This window comes from Vanacampus margaritifer, chromosome 5 (genome assembly GCF_051991255.1).
Source record: "Vanacampus margaritifer isolate UIUO_Vmar chromosome 5, RoL_Vmar_1.0, whole genome shotgun sequence".
In the NCBI taxonomy this organism is placed as follows: domain Eukaryota; kingdom Metazoa; phylum Chordata; class Actinopteri; order Syngnathiformes; family Syngnathidae; genus Vanacampus; species Vanacampus margaritifer.
The window spans coordinates 26994782-27011164 of record NC_135436.1 but is presented as its reverse complement, the minus strand read 5'-3'; the positions used below and the strand labels follow the sequence as shown (position 1 = coordinate 27011164).

Sequence of the window (16383 nt, the reverse complement as noted above, 5' to 3'; positions counted from 1 at the left end):
TCCAAGCCACTAAATTTGGAAGGCCTGGCTGGACTTTGACAAAAAGCAGAGAGCCAAACAACAAAAATGATGTGAGAAGGAAAGAAACCAAATATTATATATATGTCATGGCTTGGGCTTGCAAGACCTCTTCGGGGACGGGCCCCCCCCCGCTAATCTTGATGGATGTAACACGTGAGAGCGGCAGCAAAGAGAACTCAGAAACAGCGAATCTGCTTATTTAAAGAAAGTTTCGACCAAAAGTACAAATTTGGAAGCTTTTAGGCGATGGTAATCTCCAGACTTAAACCCTACAGAGTATGCATTTTAATACCTGCTAAGAAAAGAAAAGAAATGCCAAAAACATATGATTAGCCGTTAGCACGGGGTCACCAAGGGGTCTTTTGGGCAGCTAAGGTTCACAACATGTATGTGAAAGGATTTTGGTTGGGGGAGGGGGGTGTATAGCTGGTCAAGGAAAAGAAGTTCTGAAATTATTTTTTGTAAATGATAGATACATGGATAGATAACTGTGATAAACTTGTGTCAAAGAGAGAGAGAGAGAGAGAGAGAGAGAGAGAGAGAGAGAGAGAGAGAGAGAGAGAGAGAGAGAGAGAGAGAGAAATGCACCCAGTCAAAAGAAGAAAAGTTATGGCCAAACTTGGCTCCTTCTCCTCCTTTGTGGCGAGGTTCATTTCATACTTCATACTTTCAAAACTGTCTGCCCGCAGATTTATCATTTTTGCTGTCCTCCTTCTGGGAATTTGACTTACGGAGGCTGTTCAAAGTCACTGTTTGTTCCGCTTGTTAGCTATGGAAAAAGATCCGGGGGCCCTCTGGGACTGAATTAGAATTTCTAAAAATGATTTTTCTCATAACCATGAACATATTCAGTTTAGATTTTTTTTTTTTTTTTTTTTTACATCATGTTAAATAAATGGTTTAAAAAATCAAATGGATAGGCATACCTTTATATTTTTGTGTCATCTGAGTTGAAAGGGATACTTGACTCATTGAGCCATTTTCAGCAATAAAAAGTTAATATTTTGTCCAAAATGATTTTGATAACTTCATTATTTTTTATGTACAATTAATACCTTAAAAAACATTTTTTTTCCCCACTTGCGGTCAACTTACGATGACATCACCTGTGCAGAGGAAGTAGGTAATGACCAATCATGAATCACCTGTTGTCTGGGTTTGGTCAGCAAACTGAGCTTTGATTGGTCGTTACCTACTTCCTCTGCACAGGTGATGTCATCTTAAGTTGACAGCAAGTGGGGAAAAAAAATGTTTTTAAGGTATTAATTCAACATGAAAAGTAATGACGTTATCAAATTAATTCTGGACAAAATATTAACTTTTTATGGCTGAAAGTGGCTCAATGAGTCAAGTATCCTTTTAAATTAGATTTTTTTTATTGCATTTTTTTTTTTAGCTATATGTATATATATTTTTTAAATCACAAATTTGGAATATTTTGAAATTATTATTTTTGAATGTAATTTTTTTATGCTGAAATTTTAGATTTAGATTATTTTTTTTTTTTTACACTGAAATACTTTAGATGTCGACCTGGTAAATTTTTAAAAACTGAACACTTGGATCGTGAACTAATTCAAGATCATAATTCCGATGGCAAAAACGCAGAATACTTCCTTAAAATAAGAATGAAATTAAATGTATTTAATTTAATTAGAAATTCTAATTTAGATAACTCCAAAATAGAAGGCATACGGTAATATTACGATAATACTCTGAGTTTAAATTTCTAACTTTGAATTAGCATTTCTAACATTGATTTTTAATTTTTTTTTAATTTGTGAGCTCCTCTCATGACGGCCAGCTGGAATTCTCATGGACACTGACACACTTAATCTCGTGTGCGTTAATCTGCCTCACGGATATTAGGAGCAGCCTCTCCGGCCGTCGTCCCCTCACCTCTGACCCGTCGTGTAATCCGCCTGCGCCGTGGGCTCATTAAGCTCGGGGGAGTTCACACCTCTCGCCATGTTGGCCGCAGCTGCCCGAGTCGGGAAAAAAGGCTGGCGGCTTGGCAGGGGCCTCAGATCTGGGCTGCAAAAAAAAAAAAAAAAGGAAAAAAAAAAGTCATAAATCAGCAAGAGGAGGTGAGATGGTCCAAAGTGCTCATTAAAGGGGCTGCTAAGAACATGTGCAGAGAAGCACGCAGCCTAATAGGACAAGCCTGTCATACTCGGCTAATGACTGACGATGAGGAAAAGGCAGGATGGAGTGCTAACTAACGTTTAAGTGCGACAGGGGTCATAAAAGTCGCGCACTGCGATAATAATGGACGCTGCGAGGAGGAAAAACCTGCCATGGATGTCGTGTACTAACAACAACATCATTGAAGACGTGGAGAATTTTGACCACGGGAACCTTTTTTTATTTAAAATTTCATTTAACACAAAAATAAATTTAAAAAAAGAACAAAGACCTTTCTTTCTGACGCAGATGATGATTGGCCAATGTGTCAAACAGATGCTGTAGAGCGCCAACTAGTGCTGAGGAGGACTTACTCAATGTTCGATTTTTTTTTTTTGCCGTATGTAAATAATTAGTAAAAAGTATTTTTTTTTTAAACTACTTATTTTTGACTTTTCCCACATAAGAACAACAAGGAAATCGTTAATTTTTTTTGGGGGGGTGGGTGGTTATCTCATGTTTTTAGTTGTTATAGTGGGCGCCAGGATAATATGGCTTTATTATTTATTATTATTATGCAACATTTTTAACATGTACATCATGCAAATCAACCTGCAATTGTGATTGGTTCAATCATGAACCCCAAGTGTTGACATTATCCAAATTATGCGTTTTATTGGTTTAGCAAATATGTCATGTCTGCTGCAATCATCCATGGGTCTGAAGGGGTTCAAATAAGGCCGGTTTCCTGGTAACGGTACTCGCCGATCCCTAATATTTTTTTTAATATAATAATTGTAATGTTATGAAAATAAACATGCTCTTTTTTTTTCTTTTCTTTTTTTAAAGGTTCCCATCGTCACATTGAAGAGCCGTTCAAAAGAATGAAAATACGGTAAATCTAATGTATGAATGGGGCGGCGGGAAACGACTCTAGTGTAGCCCAATATAGCGGAGTAAGAGTAGCGTTACTTTTTCACACATCTACTCAAGTAAAAGTAAAAATGATTGTGTGGTAAAACTACTCTTAGAAGTACTTTTTTTTTTAAAGTTACTCAAGTAAATGTAACTCATTATTTCCCACCTCTGGATAACACCAAAGTTTTTTTTACACAAATCATAGAGTGGTGGAAATGACTCTAGCGTAGCCCAATATAGCGGAGTAAGAGTAGCGTTACTTCTTCACACATCTACTCAAGTAAAAGTAAAAATGATTGTGTGGTAAAACTACTCTTAGAAGTACTTTTTTTTTTTTTAAAGTTACTCAAGTAAATGTAACTCATTACTTCCCACCTCTGGATAACACCAAAGTTTTTTTTACACAAATCATAGAGTGGTGGAAACGACTCTAGCGTAGCCCAACATAGCGGAGTAAGAGTAGCGTTACTTTTTCACACATCTACTCAAGTAAAAGTAAAAATGATTGTGTGGTAAAACTACTCTTAGAAGTACTTTTTTTTTTTAAAGTTACTCAAGTAAATGTAACTCATTACTTCCCACCTCTGGATAACACCAAAGTTTTTTTTACACAAATCATAGAGTGGTGGAAACGACTCTAGCGTAGCCCAACATAGCGGAGTAAGAGTAGCGTTACTTTTTCACACATCTACTCAAGTAAAAGTAAAAATGATTGTGTTGTAAAACTACTCTTAGAAGTACTTTTTTTTTTAAAGTTACTCAAGTAAATGTAACTCATTACTTCCCACCTCTGGATAACACCAAAGTTTTTTTTCACACAAATCATAGAGTGGTGGAAACGACTCTAGTGTAGCCCAATATAGCGGAGTACGAGTAGCGTTACTTTTTCACACATCTACTCAAGTAAAAGTAAAAATGATTGTGTTGTAAAACTACTCTTAGAAGTACTTTTTTTTTTTAAAGTTACTCAAGTAAATGTAACTCATTACTTCCCACCTCTGGATAACACCAAAGTTTTTTTTCACACAAATCATAGAGTGGTGGAAACGACTCTAGTGTAGCCCAATATAGCGGAGTACGAGTAGCGTTACTTTTTCACACATCTACTCAAGTAAAAGTAAAAATGATTGTGTGGTAAAACTACTCTTAGAAGTACTTTTTTTTTTTTAAAAAGTTACTCAAGTAAATGTAACTCATTACTACCCACCAAAGTTTTTTTCACATAAATCATAGAGTGGAAGAAAATATGCCGACTTAAGTACTGAAATTGTGGTTGTTTTTTTATCCTGACCACAAATTTGGGAAAAGTGGACTTCTGGTCACCAGAAAAAACGAAACTCAAAGCCACTTTCACAGTGAGAGCCCAGATTGATGTCAAAATGAAACGCAAGTCCCAGAGCGGAAGAATACATGAAGTCATAAAATCTCAGGTAGGTTTTAAAAATGACGGCCGGATGCTTTTTGTGGGCCCCAAACCAAAGGAGGACTTCTGGTCACCGTGTACAAAGGTGAACCCAAAGCCTCTCGACACAGACGTCCTACAAACCAATATTCTGAACAAAATAGCAGTCAGACATCCCGAGGGATTGATGTTCTGCTGAGTTCTGTTTCGTCCAGGAGACAGAAAACAGATGGAAGTCCATCATGCCGGCGCACCTCGGGAGGATTTTTATTGAGAAATCGGGCGCCTGCGAGCCCAGAAAAGCGTCCAAGCAAGAAGAAAGTTGGCCGCGTGCCACTTGGTGGACGAAGAGCAGCCTGGCAGGGTCTCCGAGCACCTCAGTACCAAGGCGTGTTCTCTTTCCATGACTTTCTCCAGCGCTGCCATCTCTGCCGTGATTGAAAGCAGCCGAGGAGTGTTTTGTGCGTGAAACTTGGCACACCACGGAGATATAACGTGTCTTGAAAAGAGTGCTGGTCTTCAGAACAGTGGTTTGAAAACTTAGGGTGAGGTACCAAAAATGAGAGCCCGTCAGCCTTCCGGCAAAGGTGCAACAACGACAGGTGAATAGAATTTTTCATTCAAAAAAGATGATACTAAGGATAGGTCGATATTTGTCAAAATGCCAAATATCGGCATCTGCCTTTTTACGAATATGAAAGCCGATAAAGCTGGTATCTCACTGAGCGGCAAATGTTTGCGAACGTAGCGAATTTAGGGTTTTCATCAGGATTTGTAAGATGGTCACAGATATTTTTCCATTTTCAACCTATTCAGACAAATTTTCACAGTCTGCGAAAGATCTTTTGAAAACTTTTACAAAAAAAAACAAATTAGCCACATTCACGTGCATTTGTAGCACAGTGAGATGCAGGGAACTTTAATTTATGGATTTATTTAAATTTCCACTTTATAAAATATGATGCTGGCACTGGGAATCCCCTACACTTTTTACTTTTTAAAATAAAAATAATAAAATAAATTAAGAAATTGAAATTAAGAAATGTTGAAATTTACAGAAAACTTTATGGAACTATTTACTTGCTGATTAACCTGGAAGCTCGCTGCAATTTCTGTTATAAAGAATTGACAGCTTTGTTTTAAAATTATAGGTTTAGAATTAAAAAGTAATTAAAAAAAAAAAACATTTTCTCCTTCACTGCAAATGAATATCGGCCTGAAATATCGGTTCTCCTTGACTACTAATAATCGGTATCGGACTTGAAGACACCATATCAGTCTATCACTAGATGATACAATAAGAGGGCACGTAAAAACATAGTGACATTTAAGTCTACCCCCAAAAAACAAACAAAAAAAAAAAATCTGCAAAAATTGGTCGATATTTTGCCGATTTTTCTGGTGTTAAGTTAAATATTGAATGACGAGAAAATGAATGAGAAAAAGGGTCAAATGATTTGCCTGTAATTCCAATTGTTATTAGCGTTAAGGGGACAAAAAAGTTATTCGTATTTTGTATTTAATTGGACAATAAATTACTTATCGGAATTTTTATTCTACCAAACATCCAAATCGGCATCAGCAATAATACCAATGAGTTGGGCCTTAGTTCAAACCATCAATGATTTCGGGTCACCAGCAAGAAAGCATTTCTCACACAGATCCAAATCCAAAAGAATAAAATACAACTTCCTGCCTTTGACACACGACTCTTGTCGGGAGTTTTCCAAAAACCTGAGCTAAAATGCAGGCAAAAACGCCAACGTGCATTGACAAATATCCTTTGTGTGTGTGTGTGTGTGTGTGTGTGTGCGGACGTGGCCCGGGAGAGCGTCTCGCTTTCCAAACCATGTGACCTCCACGCTGGGCCTTGGACAAGCCAAGCGGGAGCCAGCGAAGCACATCTGTGCCTTATTTTGTTGCTGTTCAAATGTTGCGCTGGTATGCGCGAAGGGCCAACAAACAAAGCACAGTTCCACCTTGTTTCCATATCCAGACCCCCCAAACCCCCCCCCCACACACACACACACTCCCCCCTCACTCCCCACGCTTGGAGACCCACTCGGACACACGCGGCATTAGCGGGAATGCGAAGGTACAGATCTTATATATTGGGGAGGCATTCCAGCGGAGCCCCCGCGGGGTGGATGACAGGCTTTTACTTAAAAGCGAGGAGGCATGAAGGAAGGGGGAGACATGCAGTCTGAAGAGGATATTAGAAAAATACTCCGGAGGAAAAAAAAAAAGCCGCCTCTGGCAATCTTATTCACTTTCAGGAACGATTAGGTACCTCGGGATGAAAAAGAAAAATGGTGTGTGGGGGCAGGGTGAGGCGGGACGGAGTAAACCGCGGCTCACGAAACACTTGAAAATCATTTTAGACTCATAACGTAATCCTTAAAATATTTACCTGACTGGTGGTTCGATCAACTGAGCAAAAACAAACAGTTGAGACGTCAGTGTAGTAACACCGCTCGGCCACAACACGCCTGGCAGCACTGAGGTCTACTGGAAGAGATGCAGCGCAATTAAGGTCAAGAAGAAAAGGCCCTATCTAATGTAATTACGCTTGTTACCATTTTTGTATGCTGTTTGTATGTGTTGCTGGTCCGAATGTGTCAAAGTAGCAATTGTTTGAAGGTTTAAACTTGACCATATTCATGATCATTTCCAACAGCCTGTCAATGTCGTTTTGCATTGCAAGTTAGCATTAAGCTAGCGGACTTTGGTGTTAAAACATACAACATTCAATTTTTTGTTTTTCCAACAGGGAGTGATTTATTTATTTATTTTTACGTTTGAGTGTGTTTTAATAGGTTTAACGGGTTCTTTGTATGTGTTGCTGCTTTGTGTGCGTTAATAGTAGTAAATGTTTGAAGGTTTATAATTACCATAACATCCATGCTAATTTCCGTTTCATAAGTTAGCATTAAGCTAGCGGACTTTGGTGATAAAATAAACATACAATTTTAAGCTTTCCCTCTTATTTGGAGAAGCAAAAGTGAATTCAAACCAATACAATTTTAATAAGTATGAGCATATTTTAATAGGTGTAAATTATGTGTTTTAAATGGTTTGTAGCATAGATTTTCACAACAACAAATTTTCAACAAACAATAAAGGAATGGCAAAATAAAAAAATTGTGACTAGTTAACTAGTTAAAAAAAAACATTTACATACGTTGAGTGACATCATGAGGCAAAAGTGATTTTTTTTTTCAGTTTATAATGAACAAAAAGAAGCCCGCCAATAATGCTGAAGTCAGACCAGACCCAAAAGGAAGGCGGGATTTAATCAGAAACACGAGTCACCGTGGATGGAAGAATACATCAAGTCTGAAGAGGATATTAGAAAAATACACCGGAGGAAAAAGTGGCCTCTGGCAACCTTTTTCACTTTCAGGACCAATTTTGTACCTCGGGATGAAAAAGAAAAACGGAGCGGGGGCAGCCGGGGGTGGCGGGAGGGTGGAGGGCAGGGGATCTCAGAGTAGTTTTGAAGTGCAGAGGGCGTAATGAGAACCAACTGGCCGGCCGTCACTATCCATCCATCGGGCGACGGGAGAGCCCCGACGTGCGGAAGAAGTGCAGGCCTCTCGCTGACTGCATCCAGACGTGAGAATATTTCAAGGCGGGAGGATGACGAAAAAGAGGGGGGGGGTAATGATGAAAACGGGACCTGATGCTTATTAGTTTGTGTTTGATCAAATCCACTTCCTGAAAAGTGTCACTTTGGACGGAGATTAGTAGTCCTGACTTTGAATATGACTGTGACTAAACGGTGTAAAGAACGGGGAGAGGTGTCCTACGAAAAGAGGTCTTCTGGTCACCATTATAATAATTTTTTCACTGAAATAGTGAAAAAAAAAAAGAAAAAAAAGCAGGACTTAAATAGAAACGCAAGTCATGCATGTAGACTGAAGTCATGATTTAACTCTTTGACTGCCAAAAACGTTATATAACGTTTAGTAAAATCCTATGGAGGAGTGCCAAAGACGTTAAAAGACGTTTTTTCAAAACAGAGGTGAAACTAACCATTTTCTATTGTTGTATTACTGAAAAACGGAATAAGGTAGAAACAAACTTTTTTTCTGATGAAAGATGAGAGTCCAATCTTTCATTTGGTAGTATGTGTGTTTCCATAGTCCAAACACATAATTTTCTGTGGACCTTGAAAGATCAGTCAAAAATGCTTAAATCGGCTGGCACCCACGGCATCCCTTTTCTGAAAACGTCTGGCAGTCAAAGAGTTAAAAAAATAAAAAAAAATCTTGGCTGGACGCTCTTTGTAAGACCCAAAATGTGGATATGTCCACAGGGCTCCTGGTCACCATTAAAAAGCCTTTTTTTTTTCTCACGCAGATCCAGACCCAGATACAAAACGACTTCTGAAGATGACGGGACTTAAAGAGAAACGCAAGTCGCAGCGGAACGGAAGAATCCATGCTGACTGAAGTAATAACTTTTTGGTGGGCTGCGCTGATATTTTTATGATGACAATCAGTTACTGATTCGAGTCTCACGCGTTGAGGTTTTGGTGAGCTTCGGGGAGATTTTCAAATTTCAAATTGGACCCGGACACTCTTTAACTAGTTTTATGAAATCCAAGCAGAGGAGTTAGGATCTGAAAGTCTTCCAATTGAAATTGAGGATTTGAACTTTTTAAATGATAGTTGAAGTGATTAGGATTTTCACTTCCTTTCTATTTTTTTTTTTTTTTTTTCAAGAAGCTTGCTGGCAAGAGCTTCGTGTTCAGCGTCACCATTGGACATTTAATGATTTGGCTACTTATACTTTACGTTCACCTCAACCACAGCTTGACAGTTTAATTATTTCGTTCTTTGGCCTCTACGCAACAAAAAGCTTCCTCTTGAACAATTTTGTCCCCCACCATCTCTGAAATGACGGTTACACCCCTGATGACAGTCTTGGATGATGCACAAATTTAAAAATCATTTCTGTCAATGCATTAGTGCTGTGACTGAAACGTTTTGAAATAAATCAGTGTCGTGTTGTTCTGACCTGACCCGATGTAACCTTTGGCTGACCATGGCTGTTCTCTTGTGGCTCGTATCCATTTGGCCGTGTCAGCACTTTGAAGCGTCTCTTATCTCCTTTTTTTTTCCTTCTTCAGATCTTTTTTTTTTTTTTTTTTTTTGCATTGTCAGATGTCAGGAAGAGGACTGCGGTCCAAATGGCTCGTTCCTACGCAGGACGGGCCAAGCAGAGGCGGGCCGGAGTGGGAAATGCTTTTTCCCCAGATTCTTTCAGATAACATATCTGTTCCTCGGACTCCTCGGTCACGGAGGCGTTTTTTTTTTTTTTTTTTTTTTTTTTTTCAGAGCGTCTGGTGAGACAAAGTAAAGCAATTACACTTACTAAGTCGACTGTGTAAACGTTAGCTTGGTCTTATCTAGAAAGTAGGATAGGAAACAGAATCAGCAGACATGGAATCTCATCTGTAATTACTTGACAAGCTTTCACTGTATCTTGTTCTTGATTGCTTGTAAAAACAAGAGCAACATACGACGAACCAACAGGGAACTCTTAAGGCGCCAAATGATTCAAGTGACACAATTTAGATATGTGACGTGGTGGCATAAAGAACAAAACACTTCAGCTCGGATATCCTCGGATTGGAATCCTCTCATATATACATTTATATACACTTATTATTTACATAGTTAGCTAGCTAGCGAGATAGCTAGCTAGATAGTTAGCTATTTTGCTAGATAGCTAGCTAGATAAATAGCGGGATAGATAGATAGCAAGATAGCTAGCTAACAAGATAGCTAGCGAGCTAGCTAGCTAGATAGATACCGTTTTTATGAACACAATTCAATGTTGTACAAGCATTCAATAATTTCCGATTACAATGTGAGTATGATATACAACAATCAATGAAAAAACAAAAAACAAAACCATGCAGTCAACTCAACATTCAAACAAACTTTCAAGTCTGTTAGAGGTCACATGAAAAGCTTCACTTAAATACAACATTGTACGTTCAGTTTTCTTATTTTTAACGATGGACAGTACATTAAAATGTGATTTAAGATTGATAAAATAAACTAGGAGGTGTGGAAAAGAATGACTAAGTTTAGCTTTGTGTATATGAAATTTACCCAAGATTTAACACGTGGCTAAGCGCAAAATTTTCATTTTCAAAACCAGGTATTATATCTCTGGGCTCAATCATTACACCTGTATTACAAAAAATGTACTCCTTAACATCATTCCAAAACTTAGATGAAACGGAGCATTGACAAAAAAGCTGAATAATGGTTTCAGGTTCAATATTGCAAAACGAACAATGTACATCAATATCAACAAAATTGGAGCTAGCTTAGGCTAAAAAAATTCAGCTGGGATATTCTTGGATTGGAATCAGGACAAGTCCGATGATATCCGTCCGTAAACAAACAGTACGGCATCAATGACATCATCGAAATCGGGTGATTGATGACTTGACAGAAGGAAAATGTGGGCAGCATGCGATCGCATCTTAACATGACAGTGACGTTAGCTATAAGCTAACATCTGCTGGTCCGCCGTGTCCAATCAGAGGTGGGGGGGCGATCTCGGGCCGTGACCAATCGAGCCCACTCGGTGATCTTTTCAGGGGATCCTGCCGGAGGAGTGGGAACAAAAGCCAACTCGCTCCCCTCCGAAAATCACGGCTTCAAACACCATCGACCCCCCCCCCCTGCTGCATCCATGCTCTTTGATATGTTAGACCCCTGCATGGAGGAGAAGACACCCCCCCCCCACCCCCCGCCCCTCCTTCTCGACAAAGTTCCACAAGCCGAGTATGGAAGGTTTACATCAACATCTCCATGAAAAGTGTCCATCCTTCACCGGGAAGGGAGAAGCTCCCTCAGCGGAATTTCAGGGTCATCTCTTATCTTCTTGACCCTGGTTGAGATCAACTCCAGAGGCGACTCAGGCGTCGCGCTGTGAGACGTTGGAGGGAAGTGCGCCACTGATTTCGAAAAATGGATGTACTTTAAATCAAATAAATGCTGGACAGTTCGAAGTAAGTTTCACGTAACCTTTGAGTTTCAAACAAGTCGCAAGTTTCTGTGGCAAAAACGACATTTTATTTGGATCAGAATATATTTAGCCAAATCAGTTGAGAAGATTTTAAGTGTGGTTTTACAAAATTTCAAAACCAAAGTTGAAGGTTTCGGCTATAATTTCAAATGGAATGTTTGGCACAAACATCTCTTTTCAACCTACAGATGTTTTAATAACAAAATGCCGGAGCATATTCAGCAACACACACGTGACAAAACTAAATGGACTAAACTAAAACCTAAATTTAAAAACATTCAATCACAATTATTTTTTTATATCCACAATTAATTTTTTTGGACTATACTGTATAATTTTCCACCAAAATTTTGAAAGCTTGCAAACGTCACATGACCTAACTCCAAAAACAGGTGAGCCGTGATTGGTCGTTACCCAAGCACTGCGCAACTGTGATGTCATTTTCAGTCGACAGAAAGAGGCAAAATGGCTGCCCCTGATAAGCATAGAAACAGGTGTATTTTCAAAAACAAGCATTATTAATCAGAATACCGTGTTTAGACACGTCACGGTCCAAAGATAGAACATTTTTGACTCGACTTCCCCTTTAAATGGTCTAGATTTAAAAATGCTACAGTCCAGTGATCTTATCTGAGCAGTGCCGGGTTTGGCTAGTTCCTTGTATAAAAGCAGATGCGCAACCAGACAGCTCGGTAAGACCTGTCTCGACAGCGGATCAGCCCCCGACCGGCCCTCTTCTCAGCAGGCCGATGACAACATGTGAGGAGTTGGCAGACGGGCAAAGGATGAACGGGAAGGACGGGATTGTGTGTGCGCAGGGTAATTATGGGATGGAGAAATGGTGAGACGGACGTGGAGCAGGAGGGGGGGGGGGGGGGGGGCTCAAGTATGTGGCAAAGGCCTCCATTGACACGAGGATGACACATGATGGGCCGTGACCGGCTAGAATTACACCGCGTTGAAATATGTCAACGCTGACCCCGACAACGTCGCCACCCCTCAACCCCACCACGACCGACACCCCCACTTCTGCTCTTGTCTCTCTTCAAAAAGAAGCGCACGCACAATCGTGATATCACGTGAGCGCAACCATGTGAAACGTGTACATGGAGTCTCTTTTCCAGTTGACCTGGGGTCTCTGGATACCATAACTTGGCGGTCCACAAAGAAATGGGCCAGTTATGAGCTCCGATATAGATTCATAGTTAGCTAGCAAGTGAGATAGCTAGATAGTTAGCTAGCAAGCGAGATAGCCAGATAGTTAGCTAGCAAGCGAGATAGTGTTAGAAGACTATCTTTGTCTTCCGCGTGTTCGTTGTTGTTCGGGTAGAGAGGATGTTGATTTTTCTGAATACAGACTGGAGATCGGTGAACAGGTCCTTCGAAGGATTTATTTTACAGAATATTCTGGACACAAGCAAGTTTACAGACAAATGGCTGCAGTTCCTCTCGCAAGTGTGTAGTTACAGCGGACTCACAGCATTCTTATACTATCTTGAAAAACCCTCAGAAAACAGCCGCCAGCCCCGAGTTCAATACGCATGACAACAGCAGGAAGTAGATAAGACTTTTTACACTTTTACAGCATATCATCCAATACACATTGAGTTCAAACCCAGACACTGGCCCATTGATGTGGAAAAAGACGAGGTCCTTTAGACATGATGACATGATCAGAAATTGCGACACATTGACACATCCACAGATAAAAGTTCTACTGAGGAAATAAGTAAATTAAAACAGTTATGACTAAATCTAGGCAGAAGACTCTCAACATTAGCCAGATAGTTAGCTAGCAAGCAATATAGATAGTTAGCTAGATAGTTAGCTAGCAAGCGGGCTAGATAATTAGCTATAAAGTGGGCTAGATAGTTAGCTAGATAGTTAGCTAGAAAGCGGGCTAGATAGTTACCTAGATAGTTAGCTAGAAAGCGGGCTAGATAGTTAGCTAGGAAGCGGGATAGATAGTTAGCTAGAAAGCGGGATATATAGTTAACCAGCCAGATAGTTAAACAGACAGACAGATAGATAGATAGTTTAATTTGTTTAAATTTATGTTTAATTTGACAGTAAACTAGGAGTGGCATTAAAAAGCTTGATGCCTCTTTTTTGATTAAATGTTGACTATTTTTTAAAAGGCTTCTTATTGTGAAGTTATCTTAGTTGCGTTAGCTGGCGCCACATAGCACTAGTATCTCACATCTGCGCTGGCAAGTCAACGTCGAAAGACTCATAAATCGTGTCACTCGACTGTTGATGAAGGACGGACTTGCAGTCAACGTCTCAGGCTAAACAGAAGAGGAAAGTCAAGACAGATGGCATCAAGCAGTTTGCCGGGCGGCGTCCCGCAAGGCTCTGGTTTCGGCGCAGATGTAATTCCAGAATGTCGGGATCACCTGCGCGAGCCTACAACAGGTGCCTAATGGCTGTAAAATCAAGTTGGCTCGGTCACACCGTTTACCGCTGGGATTGTTGCATTAGTCAACCCTCTCCCTTTCATCCCGCGGCCTGTCAGCTCGTATTCATCTAATTGGTGTTAGTGGTGAAGAAGCAGTGACCTCACACCTCCCTCCTCCACGAGGCCCGGCCCTTAGCCTGAGCCCTTGCCGAGACCTTCAGTCTGCCGCGGTGCCATACACGCAGCGCTTTTATGCACTTATGCGCATTGAACTCTGCTTGCCCCCCCCCGACACTGATGAGCCCCTGCTCATCAGCGGTGACAGGCCCGACCAGGCAGACCGTCTCACCGCTGCTGGGGGTTGTGGGGGCCCCAACAGCGGGTCACATTCCTACAGGTGCTGTGCAGAAGATGAAATATGAAAGGTCCGTAGAGAGGCCAAATGTTACCAGAAGAAAATCATCGGTGCGTTTGCCTCCAATCACACGTTTGTTTCAGGAAATATACATCACAGGAATACATAAGAACTCAATTGATTGTCAAATCAATCACAAGGCTGACAATGAGTTTTATTTGAAACAAAATGATTTCCTTCCTGGCGTTTTCATGCACTCGCTCACTTCATTTCGGTCTGCCTCTGATTAGGATTTTGTGCTGCATTCTATTAGCGACGTGTTCTATTTACCTACAAGTGAACTCTTGCACAAATGTATGATATCGTACAAATAATGGCCAGATGTGCACCGTCTGTCCGCAGTCACATAAAATGTGGCTCAGAGCGACAGAGACATTGGAATCCCATAATAATTCCACAGATTTCTCAATCGTCTCCTTTTGATCCCACACTTTACAAGTATATGCAATTTCTTTACATGCATACACAGAATATAAGCATACACTTTGATATAGTACATTTATTTTGTTGCCTTGCTCAAAGGCACAAATTACATTTTTTTTTATTATGAACCAATCACCTTCCAGTCCCTGAGGCCACATCTTTAAAAAAAAAAAAAAAAAAAAAGAAGAGAAAAAAAAATCTACTCCTGCCAAAAGTGGAGATGGAAGGTTTTTTGGGGGGAAGGAATCTGGACCTGGTTTATGGTTTGTGGCTGTGAGAGGTCACTGATGGGACAAAACCAACTTGACTAAACGTAATAAATCTGCTTTGAGTTTTTGTATTTATCTCAAACTTCTTCGAGAATCCACTGGCGTACGTCGGGACCAACAGAAAACAAGAACCCCCTGTTTCAATCTATCTTATCTTGCTTTCTCACTGGAATGCCAAGTACCCGAGGGAACCTAATATCCAGAATTGTGGAACTGCCAACTAGTTTTCTACAAATTTCACTTGGTAACTATTTTGAAGCTTTGGCTTCCTTCTGCCCATTTTCGAACCAAACACTTTGTATAAGCTTTTTTGTTTACTTTTATTGTGCCTGTTCGAGATAAATAAAGTTTTCAAATTTCGCACTTTAGACTTGTGTGACTAAAGACTAAGACTAAGACTAGTGTTAGCTAGTTGTGTTAACTAAGTAATTTGCATTTTTAACTCTTTGACTGCCAGACGTTTTCAGAAAAGGGATGCCGTGGGTGCCAGCCGATTTAAGCATTTTTGACTGATCTTTCAAGGTCCACAGAAATTATGTGTTTGGACTATGGAAACACACATACTACCAAATGAAAGATTGGACTCTCATCTTTCATCAGAAAAAAAAGTTTGTTTCTACCTTATTCCATTTTTCAGTAATCAACAATAGAAAATGGTTAGTTTCACCTCTTTTTTGAAAAAAAACGTCTTTTAACGTCTTTGGCACTCCTCCATAGGATTTTACTAAACGTTGTTTAACGTTTTTGGCAGTCAAAGAGTTAATTATTAATTATATATTGTGTTTAATTTCTCTTCTACTAAGTATAACGAGTATAACTGAATTATTGGTTTAATTCATTCATTCAATTCATATCAAGTAAAAGTGGACCTACAACAAAATAAAAAATAAGTAGGTCACGTTGTTCACTGTGATGTAAACATGGTCGCACACAACGTTGTGGAGTGACCGCATCTTCCACAAGCCTCCTGGAATGCTAATCGTCATAATTCATCTTTACAACCGCACAAGAAAGGCTTCAACTTTTAATTAATCTGCGTGCCTGTTTAATGTGCCTTCCGTAAGTGCTGCTGTTTGGGTTATCAACAGAGAATGAATTGAGTTGTTAATTGAGGAGGCCACATCTTGCCTGCACGTTGTCGTCTGTTGATGGACGACAGGAAGGAAGGAAGGCACATTTTACTGCAGGGTGAGGGGGGCTGGGTCGGCGAGGGGGGGGGGGGGGGGGGGTTGTTGAGTTGTCTTCAGCAGAAACACAAAGTGGCCCCCTCCAATGGCTTTCACTGAGTGGCTGCTGGGTAATTTATAGCACAAAAAGGCTTGTCGGGTGAAAAACATTATTTTAGCGGCCTCCGCATCCC

The 16383-nt window shown here is 40.1% G+C and overlaps 1 protein-coding gene across 2 annotated transcripts in view; it reads right to left on the bottom strand.

Annotated features, from left to right (window-relative positions):
* Positions 1-16383, bottom strand: part of cdon (cell adhesion associated, oncogene regulated) — an 86080-nt gene that overhangs the window by 45403 nt on the left and 24294 nt on the right. For both annotated transcript variants that reach the window (XM_077565960.1, XM_077565961.1), the window contains exon 4: positions 1921-2055. In XM_077565960.1, coding sequence (XP_077422086.1) covers positions 1921-1991 — 71 coding nt within the window. In that variant the 5' untranslated portion in view covers positions 1992-2055. The remainder of the gene's footprint in view (positions 1-1920; positions 2056-16383) is intronic.